The following is a 17,294-nucleotide window of genomic DNA, read 5'->3' on the forward strand; positions in this document are numbered from 1 at the left end:
CCTGTCATTTGGGAGTCGATGTACACGAATGCCTTCTGTCTTAAGCCAGGTTGAGGAGGAGTTTTTGTCCCCTGCAACCAAAAGATTCCAGGCAACTACAAATCCCCGATGGTCTCCTTATCAACACTGGGGTGACATGCCCCTTTCTCGCTGAGGATCGCTCTCTTACAAGGCGCGGGAATGTGAGGACAGAGCTTCCCTGAAAGCAACACAGGAGCCGGCCCACCTGGGCGGCTGCTCTCTGCTGGCTGTCTTTCTGCACGCTGCCTGGAGGCTGGGAATCAGCTGCTGTGACTTCCTGTGCGTGCAGGGGTTGGGGGCCGTCCCGGGGCTGTTCCCTGGGGCCCACGTGGGAGGTGCATACCTGTAGCAGACATTATCAGTGCAGGGGTTGTGGGCTCGGACAATGATGAAGACGTGCTGAAAGTGTGAGCGGATGTTCTTGGGGGTGAAAGGCAGCGCCCCCGGCTCCTGGAAGATGATCGTCACAATGTCGTTTCCTATGTGCCTCTTCCTTAGTAGCTGGTGAATGGAAACAGGGGACAGGAGGGCGGCACCAGTTGGCTTGAGGGCCCTGCCTGGACCCTCACAGCAGCCTCCCACCGCCCTGTGGTTCTTGCCCCCCTCTCCCGTCTGGTCCCCACACACAGCCAGCGAGAGCCCCGGACCTTGGTCGGATCATGTCTCTCCTCGCTCAGAGCCCTCCAGTGGCTCCACCTCACTCGGGGGAAAAGACCGAGTCCCCACATGGCCCAGGGGGCCCCATGCCCCCCATGCCACCTGCCCCCACCGCCGCTCTGACATCTCCTCCCACGTTCTCCCTCGCTCACTCTGTTCGACCACGCAGGCCTCCTGCTGCTCCTCAAACATGCCTTGTTTCCTCAAGGCCTCTGCAGTGACTGTTCCCTCGGCATGAAACATTCTTCCCAGACAACTCCATGTGGCTCCCTCTTTCAGGTCTTTGCTGAGACACCTCCCTCCCATGGAGGCCTTCGCTGAGTGTCCCCACGACATGCCCTCTCTCTACTATCCTGCCGCCGTCACTCGACATTTATCGACACTCGGCACACGGTGGCTCTTCCCTCTTCCTTCTGTTTCTGGTCTGTCCCTTCCCACTAACACGTCAGCCCTGCGACGCCAGTGGTTTTGCCTGTTTCGTTTGCGGCCTACTGCTGTGTCCTCGGTGTGAGAGCAGCACACGGCACACAGCTCTTACAGAATGCTCACAGGTTAACCTTATGAGGCCATGGACACCTGACCACTGCTGGTCTATAAAATCTACAACGTCACCTGTACCAATGGAAATAATATACACTTGCTGAACCACAAGTCTGTGGGGTTTCTGTTCTTTAGAAACTAGGAAGAGTTGTTTCAGGACAGAATCTGCACGGCACATCTAGGAGAGGAGCTGCAGGAAGCAGGTATTAGCTGTTCTTGCCCACTTAGCACCCTTTCCTTCTTCTCCTGACAGCTACGTCCCTCCCCTGTAGGAAAGCACCTGCCTGATCTCTATCAGCGTCTCAAGTTGAGCTGACCCCACTCACCATCCATCCCCAGGGGTGGACACGTGCTTCCGGCTCGGCCAGTCAGCCCATTCCTTCCCTGCCCCAGGCCCCGGGGACTGGCAAGTGAATAGTCCAACAAGATTCAGCCCTGAAACGTTTCTGGGACACTAGGGAGGCACAGCTGTCTCCCCCACTGGGGTGGCTACGTTGGTGGGATGTGAGCTGAGGGCAGCTAGGGGGCATCTCTGCCACTACCTGGGAAGACCTGAAAATAAGGTCACTATGAAGAAAAGCAGAGCTGCAAAATTCAAAGGGTCCCTAACATGCTTTGAGCCCCCGGATCCAGCCGTACCTAATGCTAGCCCTGTGCTGGCACGTCAGAGTTACATAACCCAGTAAAACCCATTTATTGTTTATGCCAATTTGGTTCGTATTTCTGTTACGTCTGGTTGAAATAACATTGACTGGTTTGTTCTTCTTTCTCACAGGACCCCTGATGACTCAAGAGACCTTGAGGGGAACTGGGGTAGCTACAGGCAAGCAGGGTGGCTAAGGAACAGCTAGGAAAAAACTGGTCTCAAACGACACCTGACCTAGCCTCCATCCCCCAGGTGATGTGACCATGGTGCGGAGGGTCTCCAAGGCCATGGGCGGCAGCAGGAGAGCCCATGCCAGCCAGACAGCCAGCTAACGACCGCGGAGGGAGACTGCCTTGGGGTTTACTTGTGCACCAACTGGAAATCACATGGGACCCCTGCCCTGGGCCCCACTGACCTGCTGCCTGTTGTTGGGGGTGTAAGGGAGCAGGGTGGAGACGTGGAACATGATCTCGTAGTCCTGGTATGTCGTGTAGAGGGAGTGGGTGCCCGTAGAGTCGGCTGCAACAGAAACACCAGTTAGCACCACGTTTCCCAAACCTCTGGGCTTGTGCCACAGCCCACATGCCATCTGTGTTAGTTTTTAGCTTGATGTTTTCACTTCACTCTACTCTTTAAAATTAAATAAATTTAGGTAAAAAGGAAACCTTATGTTAGACACCCACCAGACTGGTAAAAAAAAAAAAAATTAAAAGTCTGACCGTACCAAGGGTTGGCGGTGATGTAGAATGACTGGAGCCCTTTATGCGGCTGGTCAGGCGTGCGAATTGGTGCAACCACTTTGGAAAACTTTTTCACAACATCTAGTGAACCTAAAGATCAGCTTAATTGATGACTCAACACTTCATCTCCTAGGATCATAATCCAGAGAAAAGGTACACATGTGCCCTGGGATATGGGTACAGGCACCTTCAAATGTCAGTCACAAGAATGGATCAACCATGAAACGAGCCACAGTCACCACATGGGCGAATCCCATATATACAATGTTGAATGAAAGATGCCAGACACAAGAGGAGCACGTAGCGTGTGATTCCATTCACGTTACGTTAAAAAACAGGCAAAACAAATGCTGTTTAGAGATGCATGTATAGGTGGCAAAACTATGAATGATAATCACGAGAGTCAGGATACTGGTTATCTCTAACGGGAGGGGGTTGTGACCAGGCAGAAGCACATCTGATTGTTGGTTCCATGTTTCCGAGGGGGAAACTGAGGCACAGGGAGGGAGGGACTTGCCTAAGGTCACACTGCAATGCGCAGTGAAGTCTGGACTGGAACTCGGGATGTGGGACTCCAGTGTTTTCTTAACAGGACTCAGTGTTGCTCTTACCCAAATCCCTAAACTTCAGCCCTAAAGGCCCTGCACGGTGGGTCCTGCCTGCCTTCCTCACTTCATCCTCTCTCTACATGAACTTCCCTGGACAACAGCCTTTAGACCTCGGGGCTTTTGCACGTGCTGTTCCTTTACGTGGAATACTTTCGGGCTCCTTCATTGCCTCTTTTATTCCAACTCACTCTCCTCAGGCCACATGCCATGTTCTCAAGGAGCCCTTCCCCACTCCAACATAAGATCAGGTGCCCCATACATGCTCCTATCATCTTGAACTGCCCAGGGAGGAAGGCTGGGAGGTTTCTGTGGAGCGCGTGAATGAGCCCACGAACCATGTTGCCAGGAACTCCAGGGTGTCATGTTCACCCCGGGAAGCCCATTCTTCCAGCAAGCTTTATCTAGTTGAAGGTGCTGGGGAAACAGTGGTAGAACAGGCCCAAGAGTCCCCGTTCTTGAGGCCTCACATTTTAGGGTGGGGGGTAGCTGTGACAGGTGAGGGCACTGAAGCCACAGCTGGTCAGTGCCAGAGCCAGGCCTGAAGCCAGGAGACCTTCAGGTGGCTGCAAGCCCAGGGCATCCCTGTCTGGTAGCTGGGGAGACTGGCCGGGAGCACTGTGCTCCTTGGGGTCCTCAGAGAAAATCTGCTTCCTGCAGAAGCCACATGGCAGCGGCTGGTGTGCCCTAGAGTGCTGATTCTCTGCGAGGCACTGTGCCAGCATCTGACGCTCACGGCCAACTCGGGGACGGGGGAAAAGACTATGGCCGTCACTTCGTGCAGGACGCTGACCCTCAGGAGCAGGCATCTGTCTGAGAAGGCGGACAGTAAGTCTCTGCTTCCTTTTTCTGAGCACACTGCCCCCACACTGAAGGAATCACCAGCGGAACCACTCCTGCTGCGGGCTTCCAGAGCGCCAGGAGCGGACAGGATGCAGGCAGCTCGGGGAGGCCAGGCAGGTCCAGGGTCTGACACAGAGCGAGGGCTCAGTAAGATAGTTCAACACCGCGCTCCCGAGGTAAACACAACTTTACAGATGAGGAAACGGAGGCAGAGACAGCCAAAGCCACTGGTCCAACACCCCTAAACGAGCAATGGCTCATTCCTCCCACTGCTTCCTTCAACAGACAACAGCCATAAGCACCCGCCTAACACTTCATCCGTGTCTCTAAACGTGGTCTCATCTGGGCCTCCCTTCTCCAGATGAGGAAACTGAGGCATGGCCAGGTAAGGTGAGGAGCCAGTGATCAAGCCACAGCCCCATCGCTCAGGGCCCGACTCAGCCTAAGCAACTATCCCAGCTACAGCTCACCTCTAAGGGGTCCTTCCCATAGGGAGCCGTGACGCCAATTTACAACATCACTCTTCCAACCCCCCAAAACTGCCAGGACACATTTTAATCCTATAGATCATATACAAACATATTATGCATATAGATGCATATTTATGTGTGGAAATGCCAGAACGGGTATGTTGTACCTCGCACCTGCCTTAAGAAACAGACCGCCTGCCACCAATACTCTTGTGAAAATGTGAGCATCGTTTCCTAGTTATATCCACACTCTCCCTGGAGGCAACCACTACCTTGAACGTCACGTCCATCACGGCCTTGCTTTTCTGTAGTTTTCCTACGTCAGAACAACCCCCCAGACAATATACTGTTGAATAAAAGCCATCTTTCGGCACCTGCTTTTGTGAGGCCCCCTGTCCACGCTCAACATCAAGTACGTGGCCTTCGTCCAGGCTGACGCCTGCAGCTCTAGTTCACTGCTGTCATTGCCACACAGCTCTCTGCCGCACAAAATACCACAATTCTGCCCGTGCACGCTGGGCACCATCCAAGCACTGGTGGTTATGAATATTCAGGACATCTCCCAACGCACATGTGCATGAGTTCCCAGAGGACATGTCTAGGAGCGCAACTGCTGACTCACAGGGTAGGTGGGTCTTTAAACTTTACTAGAACATGCCATACTGTTTTCCAAAGCGGTCGCACTCTCTGCACCCCCGTCAGCAGAGTCTGAGAGTTCCCACGGCTCTGCGTCCTTACCCAGGTATCATCAGGCCTTGTGACGTTTGCCCCTGGGGTGGCCGTGGGGTGGTGGTCCACCGGGATCCCACTGGTTCCCCCACGAGGCCACTGTGCCACTTACTCTTGACATCCAGCTGGGCGGCGTACTTGGTGAAGCCCTTCAGGCAGACCTTCTCCCCGATCAGGGAGAGGAACTCCTCAAAGGCGGGGCCGGCCTCCTCGTTGTTGTACATCTCCTCCTCCGAGCTCTGGCCAGCCTTGCAGTAGAGGATGCCCACTTTGTGTTTCCGGCACAGCTGCAGAGGCGGGCCAGGCGGAGACGTCAGAGGGAGGGGAAAAAGGGGCTTTCTCAGGTGTGGTGCCCAAGGAGCTCCTGGGGTCACACAATAACTCGGGGCCGCAGCCAGAGAGGAGGGAGAAAGGTGTGGGGGGCACATCCCAGTTGTCCCTCCCCTCCCCTCCCATTCCAGAGAGGCACAACAAGGTGTCACACAGCCCGCTCTCGTTCTCTCTACGGAGGGCCACGCCACTCTCAAGAATTAAGACACCGTTGCCTTGGCTGGCTACCCACAGGAGGTGGACTGGAACTGGCTAAGACTTGGCAAAAGGAAATTCTCCAGGGCTCAGGGCTCAGTGCAGTCAACTGTTTTCAGGGAGTGAGCCCTCAGTGACCACATGTTTATTTTATGTATCTCATTCTCCTGGTCACTGGTGACTGGACCGTGACAGACACCTGACCTAAGCGTGGGCCAGTCAGAAGCTCTCCTGGGACCAAGAGTCAGCTAGCTGGGGTCTGCACGTGGCTGTTATTCTCACAGAAACTCTGGGAGCTGTGGGAGGATGGAGAAGCAAAGGGAGCCAGTGTGCAGAGATGGGAACATGCCCCCTAGCCTGTCCCCCACCATGAAACCTGGTGGCTGTCTCATCCCCAGACCATTTTCCTCCTGAGACCCAGTCATATTCTTGCTCTTGGCTCCCTTGGAATTTGATTAAGAGATCCCTCTTTTTACCTAAACTAGGTCAGGTGGGTTCCTATTCTTGGAAAAAAGAACAACAACAAAAAAGACCAAGACAGAAAGAGGTACCAGGATGGGGCTGCAGGCTACGGTCCCAGGGGCCCCCCACCCGGAACCCCGGCTCACCCCTTGTTCGTCGAGCTTCAGCAGCTGCTCGGTCACCTTGGGCGTGTTGAGAGCCAGCCTCAGGCAGTGGATGTTGAGCTCCGGGATGACATACTCCAGGGCATCCTTCAGGGGCAGGCCCCGCCCCGTCCCATGCTTTGTGGCTGTGGGTGTGGCGTCCTCCAGGATGGATCCCCGCAGGGTGATGAGCTGTTTGAGGGAGAGAAGAGAAGGTCAGGAGGCTCTCAGGACCCAGGAAGGAACAAGAGCCCATGAGGGTGTCCTATTCTCAGAGCAACGTGTGCGATGGTCAAAGAAGCTTGGGTCCCAGGGCCAGCCTGGGGTTTGGACCAGGACTTGAGCTTGCCGCCTCCTGCTTGTGTGATCTTGAGCAAGCGCCTTCAGATCTCTGGGCCTCAGCTTCTCTTTCACGAAATGGGTACGGTGACGGCATAAGCCCAGAAGAGCGCCGGGAGGATTAAGTGGATGAGTCAATGAGACAACGGATGGAGCACACCTTTATCCGTCAACAAATACCGACTACGTGCCCCGGAGACCTAGCCCTGTTCTGGGTGCGGCAAACAAAACAAAGACCCAACTGGTCTTCACCCGACTGGCATTTAAGTGGGGACACAGATTATGTCAGCTAGTAAGATGTATAATGAATAAAACAGGCTCCACAAGGCAAACCCTCAACGAACACTGTCTTCATTACAACACGTGTGAACATATTACTGTAGTAACACGGTTGGTCTGTGGTGGGGCCCAGGCATCTACGTACATGTGCATATACATATTCATACTTATACCAATGTATACTTACACAGACACACACACACACACACACACACACACAGACACACAGACACACACACACACGCACACACCCCTTTTCAGTGCCATTCAGATGATTCTGCTGTGTAGCCAGGATTGAAAACTTTTAGTCAGGCCAATCACGGCCACCTCATTTCACTTTCCCAGATGGTGCTTTCCATGTTTTTCCTATAGCTGGCCACATGACTAGCTACAGGTAATGAAATGTGAGGGGAATTCAGCTGGGGAAGGACTTTTTGGACACATTTGCTTCCCTTCGTTAAAGGAAAGCCCCTTTCCACCAGCCCATTTCTTCTTGCTAAGGACACTGGTGTGAGGGTAAGATGTTTGGGGCTGTGGCAGCCATCCTGTGTTTGCGAGGAAAGAGACAACAAGAAAACCAGAGAAGTCCATCTCTGCAGCTGCCCACCTCCAGGCTTCTTGTTAGAGAATTAAAATAACCCTCTATTTGTTTTAGCTATGGTTACTCAGGTCTTCAGGTTTACTCTACAGGCAAAGCAGTTTCTAACTGATATACCTTTATAACAAAGTCGCATTTATGAAGGTGCAGTGGTACAACAGTAATTACCTAATTACGTGCACACGTCTGTTCAGGGGGAGGTTTTATCATCTCCATGTTGCAGATAAGAAAACTGAAGCTCCGAGAGGTTAGGTGCCTTCTCCAAGGTCACCACAGCTAAGTGACTAAACCAGGATTCCCACGCAGCCCTGAATTTTCCAAAACTTACAGCTTTCGCCGCTGACAGTGTTTTATTTTTATTTTTGGCTGTGAGGTACATCCTCATACAGTAAAGTACTCAACACATGGAAGCATACCTAAAGGAATGATCACAGAGTGAACACCTAGGTAATCCCCACCAAATCAAAAAAGTATTTTCAGCCCCCCAAAACTCCTTCCCTCCTCCCCAAAGGCAACTCCACCCTGACTTCAAACTCCAGAATTTATTTCTGCCTGTTTTGGAGCTTCAGGCAGTTTGTATTCTTTTATATCTGGCTTGTTTCTCTCAATGCTGTGGATATGAGATTGGCCACGCTGCTGTGAGAAGCGGCTGTATTGCCACAACGGATTTATTCCATTCTACTGTTGAGCACGGGAACCGCTTCCAGTGTTGGACAACTATGAACACTGCTCTTAGGAACACTCCCAGGAGCTCCTCTTATTGCACATGAACAAATCTTCTTCTGGGTCTATACCTAGGAGGGCAACTGCAGAGTCACTGGGCATGTTCATCTTTAATTTTCCTGAACTGCCCAAGAATATTCCAAGTGGTTGTACCAATTCATGTCCCGCTAGCCCTGAGAGTCCCTGTGGCTTCAGGTCCTCACTTGTACCAGCTCAGGCTTCTCTATCCGCAACGTGAGCTGACCATCAGGTGATGCCATGCCCAGGGCCAGGCACGCAGCTCCAGCCCCAGCAAGGCAGCATGACAGGGTATTGGCAGCAATACCGGGAAAAACACCCCCCCCTCAGGGGATTGCTACAAGCACCCAAGATATACTTGAAGCTATGATATAAAGACTAAGGATGAGATGCCAGGGTGGCTCAGTTGGCTAAACATCTGACTTCAGCTCAGGTCATAATCTCGTGGTTCACGAGCCTAAGCCCCGCCTAGGGCTCTGTGCTGCAGCTCAGGGCCTGGAGCCTGCTTCAGATTCTGTGTGTCTCTCTCTCTGCCCCTCCCTGCTTGTGCTCTGTCGCTCTCTCAAAAAAAAAAAAAAAAAAAAAAAAGACTAAGAAGGATTAATCAGTAGTACCTGGAAAAACATGCCTGTCCTAAGTCAACAGACAGAAGAGATGGCAAAAATAATGTGTCACGGCATTGCCTCTAAGCATACAGCTTGCCAAATAGGACCTGGGCAAGAGGCATGCATGGAAGGAATGGAGTGATCTTGTGTTCTGGAGTTCCCAGCTGTAGCCTTGGTAATTAATAAAAAAACAAGTCGCTTTTATCCTAAGGACAGTAGTCTTGAAACAGATCATGAAAATCAACCATGTTGGATGCTTTGCCCTGCCAGTCTGGGAGGCCCTGGGATTGTGGGTTTCAATCAATGCACCAATTGGATCTGTTTTTGTATCCTGCTGAAACTGGCCCGCAGCGCCCTCTGCTGGGGCCAAGCAGAAGCATGGTCCTGCACCTCAGTCTTTCTCCCACTCTAGAGACAGGTGGCCTACTGTCACATTTTGGCTCTGAAGACTTGACCAAAAGCCACTACTTGAAAAGCTCCCAGCTTTGCCTTCTCTGCTGGGGAGATTAAGTAGGGCACTGGCAGGGCACAACGAGTGGCCATCTCTACTCTCCACCTGGTCCTGTCTGTCATCATTGCCTACCTGGCCTATGATGATAGCTGCCTTCTGGTCTCCCTGCTCCCACACCACTGCCACCCCGGCCCAGGCCACTCTTCCTGCAGCAGCTTGAGTCAGACCACGCCTCTCCTCTGTGCAGAACGGGCTAGTGGCTTCCCATTTCTCTCCAAGTAAAATCTATACACCCTGCTCAGCCTGCAAGGCCCTGTGTGACCTCATCCTCAACGATACCCGGCATCCTCTCGCTGAGGGTAAGCAGTCACACGAGCCATAGAAAAGTCTCAAGGCCATGTATGCAGGGAGGTTTCTGTTTGCACAGGTTGTTCTTTGTTGGCTCCTGACTTAGATGCATTTTTCTCTGCTGGGCGGTGGGTGCACGCGTCGGGGACTTCTGGGAGGTCACCTAGGAGTCTGTCTGCCTGGATTCAAGTCCTGACTCTACCCATTCCTTAACTGTGTAACCCTGGGCAAGATGCTTAATTTCTCTGTGCCTTTTTCCTCATCTATAAAATGCAGATAATGACTCTCTCAAAGGGCTGTAAAGATTCAATAAGATAATCCACATACAGTGCTCAGCTTTGTATCTGGCATCCAGTGAGCGCTCAATACATGTTAGCCATTATTATGTATACATGTGTCGAATGTATTTGTACAAAACCATATGCATAGTTAAGAATTTACATTTCACCTTTAATAGGAAGCTATAGTTGACTTTTCTCCCCACTTACCAATATGCTTTGGAGATTATTTCCATAAACACACACACACACACACACACACACACAGACGATCAGAGTTACCTACTGAATACAAATGAAGTCCTAGTCGATTCACACTATTACACTTGCTTTTTTCACTTAATAGGAGACTCTCCCTTTTCTACTTTGTACACTTACTTATATACTTAAATTCTTAATGAGTGACTGTTACTTTTTATTTATTTATTTATTTTTTATTTTTTATTTTTTTTAATGTTTATTTATTTTTGAGACAGAGAGAGACCGAGCATGAACAGGGGAGGGTCAGAGAGAGGGAGACACAGAATCTGAAACAGGCTCCAGGCTCTGAGCTGTCAGCACAGAGCCCGACGCGGGGCTTGAACTCACGGACCGCAAGATCATGACCTGAGCCGAAGTCGGCGGCTTAACCGACTGAGCCACCCAGGCGCCCCGACTGTTACTTTTTAAATAAAAAAGAAATGACAAATCCAAACCTCTAACCCTAAGAAAATCAAGGCCCATCAAAAACTCACGTTTGCTGGGCTAAGGGGGACTTGTTGGGCTTGGAGGCCAGACCGTCCCTGGTTGCCTGGGGTTTTCCTGTGTCCTGGGAGAGACACGCCAGCAAGGGGCTCAGGCCAGGGCTCGTCCTGTCCAGGCTGGGCAGGGCGGGGGGAGGGGGGCACTGTTCAGGCGTGTGATGCCAGAGCCCAGCTCCAAGTCTGTTCCTGCCCTGGCGGGAAGCTCAGTGCTGCCAACGCTCACAACCCATCTGCCGGGAGATATGGGCCCACTCGACTGTCTGCTCAGCGGCCGGGGGTGGCCATCTGGGGCGGGCCAGCCTGCTGGCCTGGAAAACAGCCCAGGCACTTCACCCTGGACCCCACACCTTGGTTTACGGGAGCCTAAGATATGTACATGTGGACAGGAGGATAGAACTCTGCCCGTGAACTCCACCTTTGGTTCCCGGCATGGCCCTCGGACCCTGGCGGGGTGTGGTGGGGACAGTGACAGGCCAGGCTCGTAGTAGCATCTACCACTTGGAGTACTCACTGCCTTACAGCCTCAGGCTACCACCTCACGTGTGCGAGTCCATGAGAACCTTCCCTGCCGCTCTAGGAGACAGGGAACAAACAGCACAGAGCCCATTCACAGATAAAGAAACTGAATCCAGCGGTAAAGCCAACATGATCACATGGTTAGTAAAAAACCAAGGTCACATGGTTAGTAAGTGGCAGAACTGGACTGAACCCAGGGCTGTCTATTCCCAGAGCTAGAATTCAAACCCCACAGGCAGTGTGCTGAGTGGTTAAGAGCCTGGGCCCAGGCCCCGGGAAGCTTTGGTCCATGTCCCAGCTCTGCCATTGGTGACTCTGACAAATGATGATCTCCCTGGGCTTCAGCCTCCCATCCTCATCTGTAGAATGGGAATAATGGGACCCATGTCATAAGACTGTTGAGAAGATTTGGGCTTCACGCATATAAAACATTTAGGACACTGTCTGGCAAGAATGTGTGTTAAAAGTATCAGCTATTATTGCGGATACTGTTGTTGTTACTACTGGGGGCTGTGGACTGTCCACCTTGTCGCCATGATAGGAAGGGCTTGAGGAAGAGGCACAGGAAACCTTGCTGGCCACTGCCCGCCCTCCAACTCAGGTGATGAGGTCCTTAGGTCTGAGTGCCCAGTAGGGCAGCTCCACCAGGAGCTGGGCTCGGGGTTGAGCCTGCATGCATGTGGAGTTAGAAAAAGGCCCGGTTGTGGCTGTGAACCTCATGGTGGGCCAAAATTCACAGGGCTGCCAGGAATGTGACAAGGGGACAGTAGACTGAGACCCTTACCAATGGCTAACTTCACTGGGGTCTTCCCAAGTGCCAGGCCAAGCACTGCCTAATGTGTAAGCCCACTGGATCCATGACTATAGAGATTGTAGGGACTGTGGGAAGACTGGGATTCCCAAGAGGGAAACTGAGGCTCTGAGAGGAGAAGCCAGGTGTACAGGTTCACAGCTGGTGAATGGCTGAACTAGGAATCCATACCAGGTCTCCAATGTGCCAGATGTGATCATGCCTCAGGACCTTTGCAATGGCTGTTCCCTCTGCCTGGAATGCTCTTGTTCTAGATGTCCACATGGCTCCTTCTCTCATGTCCTTCAGGTCATTACTCAAATGTTATCTTCCCAGTGATATGTCCTTGACCATTCTGCCTAAACACTGAACCGCGCCTTACACTTATCTCTTCCTTGCTTGACTTTCTACCTTGTCATCACTTACCACATTGTGTAATTTATCAAAGTATGTGTGTATTGTCTGCCTCCCCCACAAGAGTGCAGCAGGGATGACAGGTAGTGGTGCTGGGTGAATCTCTGCCGTGTGGATGAATCCTGGACCTGTGTCCTGGGGCCTCAAGAGCCTCATGCCGATCCTGGGTGGGGGGGTGGGGGGACTGGAGGCTTGTTTTGTGGGTGTTGGGGCTAGGAAGTGTGTGGAAGCAGGCACAAGGCAGGAGCAGCACTGAGCCGGTTTCAAACTCACTGAATAGGAACCACAGCAGAAACAATATACCCCGACCCAACATCCCCGCACCCAAGTCTCATGACTCCCAGTACATGCAGTGCAGGCCGGTATTTTAAAAATTCATTCTACATATTCCATTTTTATTAATAAGAAACAGTAGCACAAAAGTGCTGGCACTAAGCTGAGTTTGTAACTCATCAGTGGGTCTGCTGTGCAGTTTTGAGCCCCGTCAGTGGAATCCCAGAGGCAGCCGAGTGGGGCTAGAGAGCAGGCCGACTCTTCCCCTTGCCACTTACTGGATGCTGCTTTGGGCAAAGCCCTCAACCTCTCAGGGCCTTGTTTCATCATCCGACACAGTGTTATTAAGTAGATCTGCAATGTCACGGCAGTTGTAATGAAATATTATTTGCTAGTGTTTGTTATTTCACCCAGCAGTTCCCCAGATGACGTGACACAATCTGATGCCATGTGAGCTGTCACGTCACATTCTGCCCCAGTGCTCATCTGGCCACAAAGGTGAGGAGAGGGAAGAGGGGCTGGGTGACAGAGGTGCCGGTGACGAGGAGAGGTGGGGGCGCTGTGGGACTGCCTCCTCTAAGCTGCCACAAAGCCTCTGTGTCATCCACTCCCCCTCAGCAAGAGGGTCTCCGTGAGGGGATGGGGCTAGGGTCCTCGGTGTACCATCTGCCAGTCTGGATGACATCCAGGCTCGGCTGGCCTCACACCCAAAGTCCTTGGCGGCAGCAGCAGGCTGCTGGGGTCCCACCAGGACCTGGGCAAAGGCCAGGAACAAGGCGGATGGGGCAATGCAGGGCTGAAGGAGACCCACTTTGGGGGGCCTGCCCAGCTGACTACCATCCCTTTCCTGGAAAGCTCTTCCTTACTTGGGTCTTTTGGAAGTCTGCTGTTTTTGCTGGCCTAGCGCCCCTCTTGGCAGAAGAACTGCCTCCCCCAGGTGATTCCGACTGAACTGTCAATTACAGTGTGCTGCCCTGTCCCAGTGGAGCACACGTGATCCAAGCAGAGCCAGTCAGAGTCCTTCCCACAGATTTGGCAGCAAGTGTCTCTTCCTTGTGGAGGAGACGTACAAAGACGTAGAAGAGTTGAGCAGCCAGTCTCCATTTTCCCATGACATGGAGAGAGCTTGCTGGTGGCAGAAGAGAAGAGAATGACATTCACAATGCAAAAAAGCAGAGCTTATAGGAACAGAGCGGTCTGGAGGCAGAATATGGTGACATCATTTGAGTGCCTGGATCCAGCTATGCCTGAAGCTAGCCCTACCCCGCCCGGATTTGCAGTTATATGAACCGAAAAATTCTATTTCTGGCTTGAACCAGTTAGATTTCTGTCAATTACAATTGAGAGTCCTAATTGAGCAGGATGCCCCCAGCAGGCCTTGTTCCCTAGCCACGGCTGATATTTAGTCTAGGGGAAGACCTCCTCTGCCCAAACCAGGACAACGGGTTTCTCTACTCAGACTTGAAAGCGCTGCGAGTGTTTTGAGCTGAGCGGCACCAACAGCAGTGCCTGCTGTGGCTGAGATTCCCCAATTCCTGCCGTGCCTGAGGCTTGCTGCCTTAATTCTTTCCATTCTGCAGGACATCTCATGATCCTGAAAGGATCCCTTACACGTCTCCCTTTATTTCCTATTCTAACCAGAGTGAATCTCTTGTACAATGTAAGGATTGTGGGCTCTCCAAGATCCCAGTCCTGGCCTGGCCCCTTATTCACTGAGCCCATACAAGTCACTTCATTTCTCTGAGTCTTAGTCTTCTCTTCTGTAAAATGGAGACACAAACAGAAGTGCTCTCGGGAGGTTATTAAGAGGACTGCGTGAGGTGAAGCAGGGGAAGCACCTACCACAGAGGGTGAGGGGCTGTCGAGCTGTAATTTACGTAAACTAATAACGGTGATGCCACTTACCTCACGGGTCCGGAAGATGATCCTGTACTGGTACTGAGGCCCGTGGTCCTTGTGGTCCTCCAACTTCTCCCGCTTGATGCTCACAGCCACTGGCCCCAGTTTCTCGTCCACACCAAAGTAATTGGCATGTTCTGAGAGGGAAGCGTTCAGAGTGAGTTCTCTGGGAAGGAGGGGTGATGCCCGGGGCAGGTTCTTGGGCAACCCACGGGATCCTGCTCACACAAACCTCCCGCCTGGTCATGGCCACACTCGACAGAGAGACTGACGGCAAGACCTGACTGTGCCACCTCAGCCAAGTCACAGAACTTTTTTGAGCCTCAGTTCCTCCATCCGAAAAACGGGCGCCCTGACACTACCCGTAACTCATCGAGTCGATGTGAGGTGAGGGTGAAATGAGACTACAGATATTAAATGCTTAGCACAGTGTCTGGCACGTAAAAAACACAGCCTATGGTTATCCCAGATTTGCAAACGTCCATCATTGGCTCAGCTGCCAACCAGCCCTGTGAAGCGGTTAAGATTCTATTCTACCGCGCTGCTCGCAGGACTCAAATCCGGGGTGTCTGCCACTAGGTTAGATGGACGGCCCAGGCCAAGGCACTCCACAGCACTTTCATCAGGAAAACGGGAGCAGTAAGGCTGGACACACCTCTCAGCACAGTTGTGAGGATCAAACAGGTTAACAGGCGTGAAGCACTTAGCACAGAGCCAAGTACACAGTAAGCACGAAAGAAATGCTAGCTCTTATCATCCCAGGGCGTGATGTTTGTCACAGAAAAGGGACCATGATTCAAGTCCCCAAGCATCGCTTTTAGCCAACCATGCTTCTACACACCTAGGATACTTAAACGCTACTCTTTTCCCTCCCTCAATAGAGCCACTGAATCATGGAGCAGGTCTCCTGTTCTCTCCCCTAAAGAGCAGCTGTCTCCCCCTTTCTCTAAAACATGCTGCTGTTTTCTAATCCTTCCAGCAAACAGTTTTTTCCAATGTGTGACCCAAGTGTTTCCTGCTTGTGGTGGATAGCCACCGGCAGCCTGTCTTGACTCAAGTCAACATCCACCCCTTGCCAGAAATTCCTTCCCATCCCGGTGCTCTGAATATTTAGCTGATGGTTCCTGTTCTCATGAGATGCTTTTAGTGAACCAAAAGCTTATCGAAGGCCTAAATAATGTGTTAATTAACGGTGCCAGTCAGACCAGTACCTGCACTGGGTTAAACCATCTCCCCAGCAGGTCAGAGAGCATAAGCAGTATCTGCTCCACAGATAATCGGTTCATTCCTAAACATCTGCAGGGCTTGTTCTGTTTTGTTTTCTCCCGAAGCATACCCAGCGCCCTGCATTCCTGGCATATAGCAGGCGCTCACTGAACAATGACCGATGAGGAATTTATAAACTTCCAGGGCTACCAAGAAGTCCAATTTTGAAAGAAAAAAATTTTTTCTTAAATAAAGCTCCCTAGTGAGTACTTACTATCTGCCCAATGAAGAACTAAGTGCTTTAATGTACAATTTTATTTGATCCTCACCAATCTTACGTTGGTATTTCTATATGTGAGTTGGAAACAATGTGTTCTCTGTTGGTTAGGTACAAAAATGTAGAATCAGGTTTTGACTGAGTCATTCAAATCCTCTACAGCCTGATTTCTTGACCACTAGATGGGTGAATTTCAGAGAGACCCTGTCAGCGTCTCCCACTGATTGTTTACTTCTCCCTGTAGCCTTATCTGTTTTTCACTTATATCCCCCTAACCCAGGTTGCCAGGTGCACAAACATTCACAACTTTTCTCATTAGCAACTGTCTGGAACTTTCTTTTTCCCCATCCTTTCGATTTCTGTGTCCTTTTGTTTTGGGACATGCGATGCTGCTACAATCGTCTCCATTCCTCACGTGAGGACAGAGTCCCAGGGGTGAAATATGTCATACAAGCTAATAAGCTATGACACAGGCACCCTGAACCCAGGGCTGTGTGGACTCCAATGCTGGAGCTCCAGAGCCTGCACGCACTCTGAGCCCTGTGGAATGACTTAGTTGAAATTTGTTAGGTTTGACTAGGACACTGGCTGAAAACAATTTTTTTAAATAGTTGCTGTGGAGTACTAGCTGCCTATCCATTCTATTCTGCCCTTCTTTTCAAGAAAAGCCCTCTATTCTTAGGGGAGGAAAAGGGGATTTGTCTAGTTGAAAACCTGTATTTCCCAACCTGCCTTGTAGATAGGAGTGGTCAATAAGCAGCAGTGGCTGGATGGGGCTTCTGAGAAAGCTTTTTAAAGGGAGGTGATTTGACAAGAGATCTGCCTTTTTGCCCTTACCCTTTCCTCTTTCTTTGCCTGGAAATATGGATGCGACAGCTGGAGCTGCAGCAGCCATCTTGGACCAGACCACCTGAGGGCTGGAGGACATGCACTAAGGATGGCATTCCACTGATGCTGAGGGGTAACCATACCAGCCCTGGGCTGCTGACCTCCAGACTTCTTTATATCATAGAAATAAGCTTCTATGTAGTTAAAGTCTGTCACTGGCAGTTATGAGCAATTCTAAACCAATACAGTTGTCAGCATTTAAAAATTAGGAGAATCCGCATAAAAAAAAAAAAAAAAAAAAAAAAAAGCTTCATTTCAGGAGAATCCT

At 51.3% G+C, this 17,294-nt stretch overlaps 1 protein-coding gene across 4 annotated transcripts in view; it reads right to left on the reverse strand.

Annotated features, from left to right (window-relative positions):
* Positions 1-17,294, reverse strand: part of SIPA1L3 (signal induced proliferation associated 1 like 3) — a 238,095-nt gene that overhangs the window by 79,571 nt on the left and 141,230 nt on the right. For all 4 annotated transcript variants that reach the window (XM_049621719.1, XM_049621716.1, XM_049621717.1 and 1 more), the window contains 5 exons: positions 14,662-14,792; positions 6,385-6,573; positions 5,364-5,538; positions 2,280-2,383; positions 365-522 (listed from right to left, as the gene is read on the reverse strand). In XM_049621719.1, the coding sequence (XP_049477676.1) occupies positions 365-522; positions 2,280-2,383; positions 5,364-5,538; positions 6,385-6,573; positions 14,662-14,792 (757 nt within the window). The remainder of the gene's footprint in view (positions 1-364; positions 523-2,279; positions 2,384-5,363; positions 5,539-6,384; positions 6,574-14,661; positions 14,793-17,294) is intronic.

The sequence above is a fragment of the Panthera uncia genome, assembly GCF_023721935.1.
Source record: "Panthera uncia isolate 11264 chromosome E2 unlocalized genomic scaffold, Puncia_PCG_1.0 HiC_scaffold_19, whole genome shotgun sequence".
Taxonomy (NCBI): domain Eukaryota; kingdom Metazoa; phylum Chordata; class Mammalia; order Carnivora; family Felidae; genus Panthera; species Panthera uncia.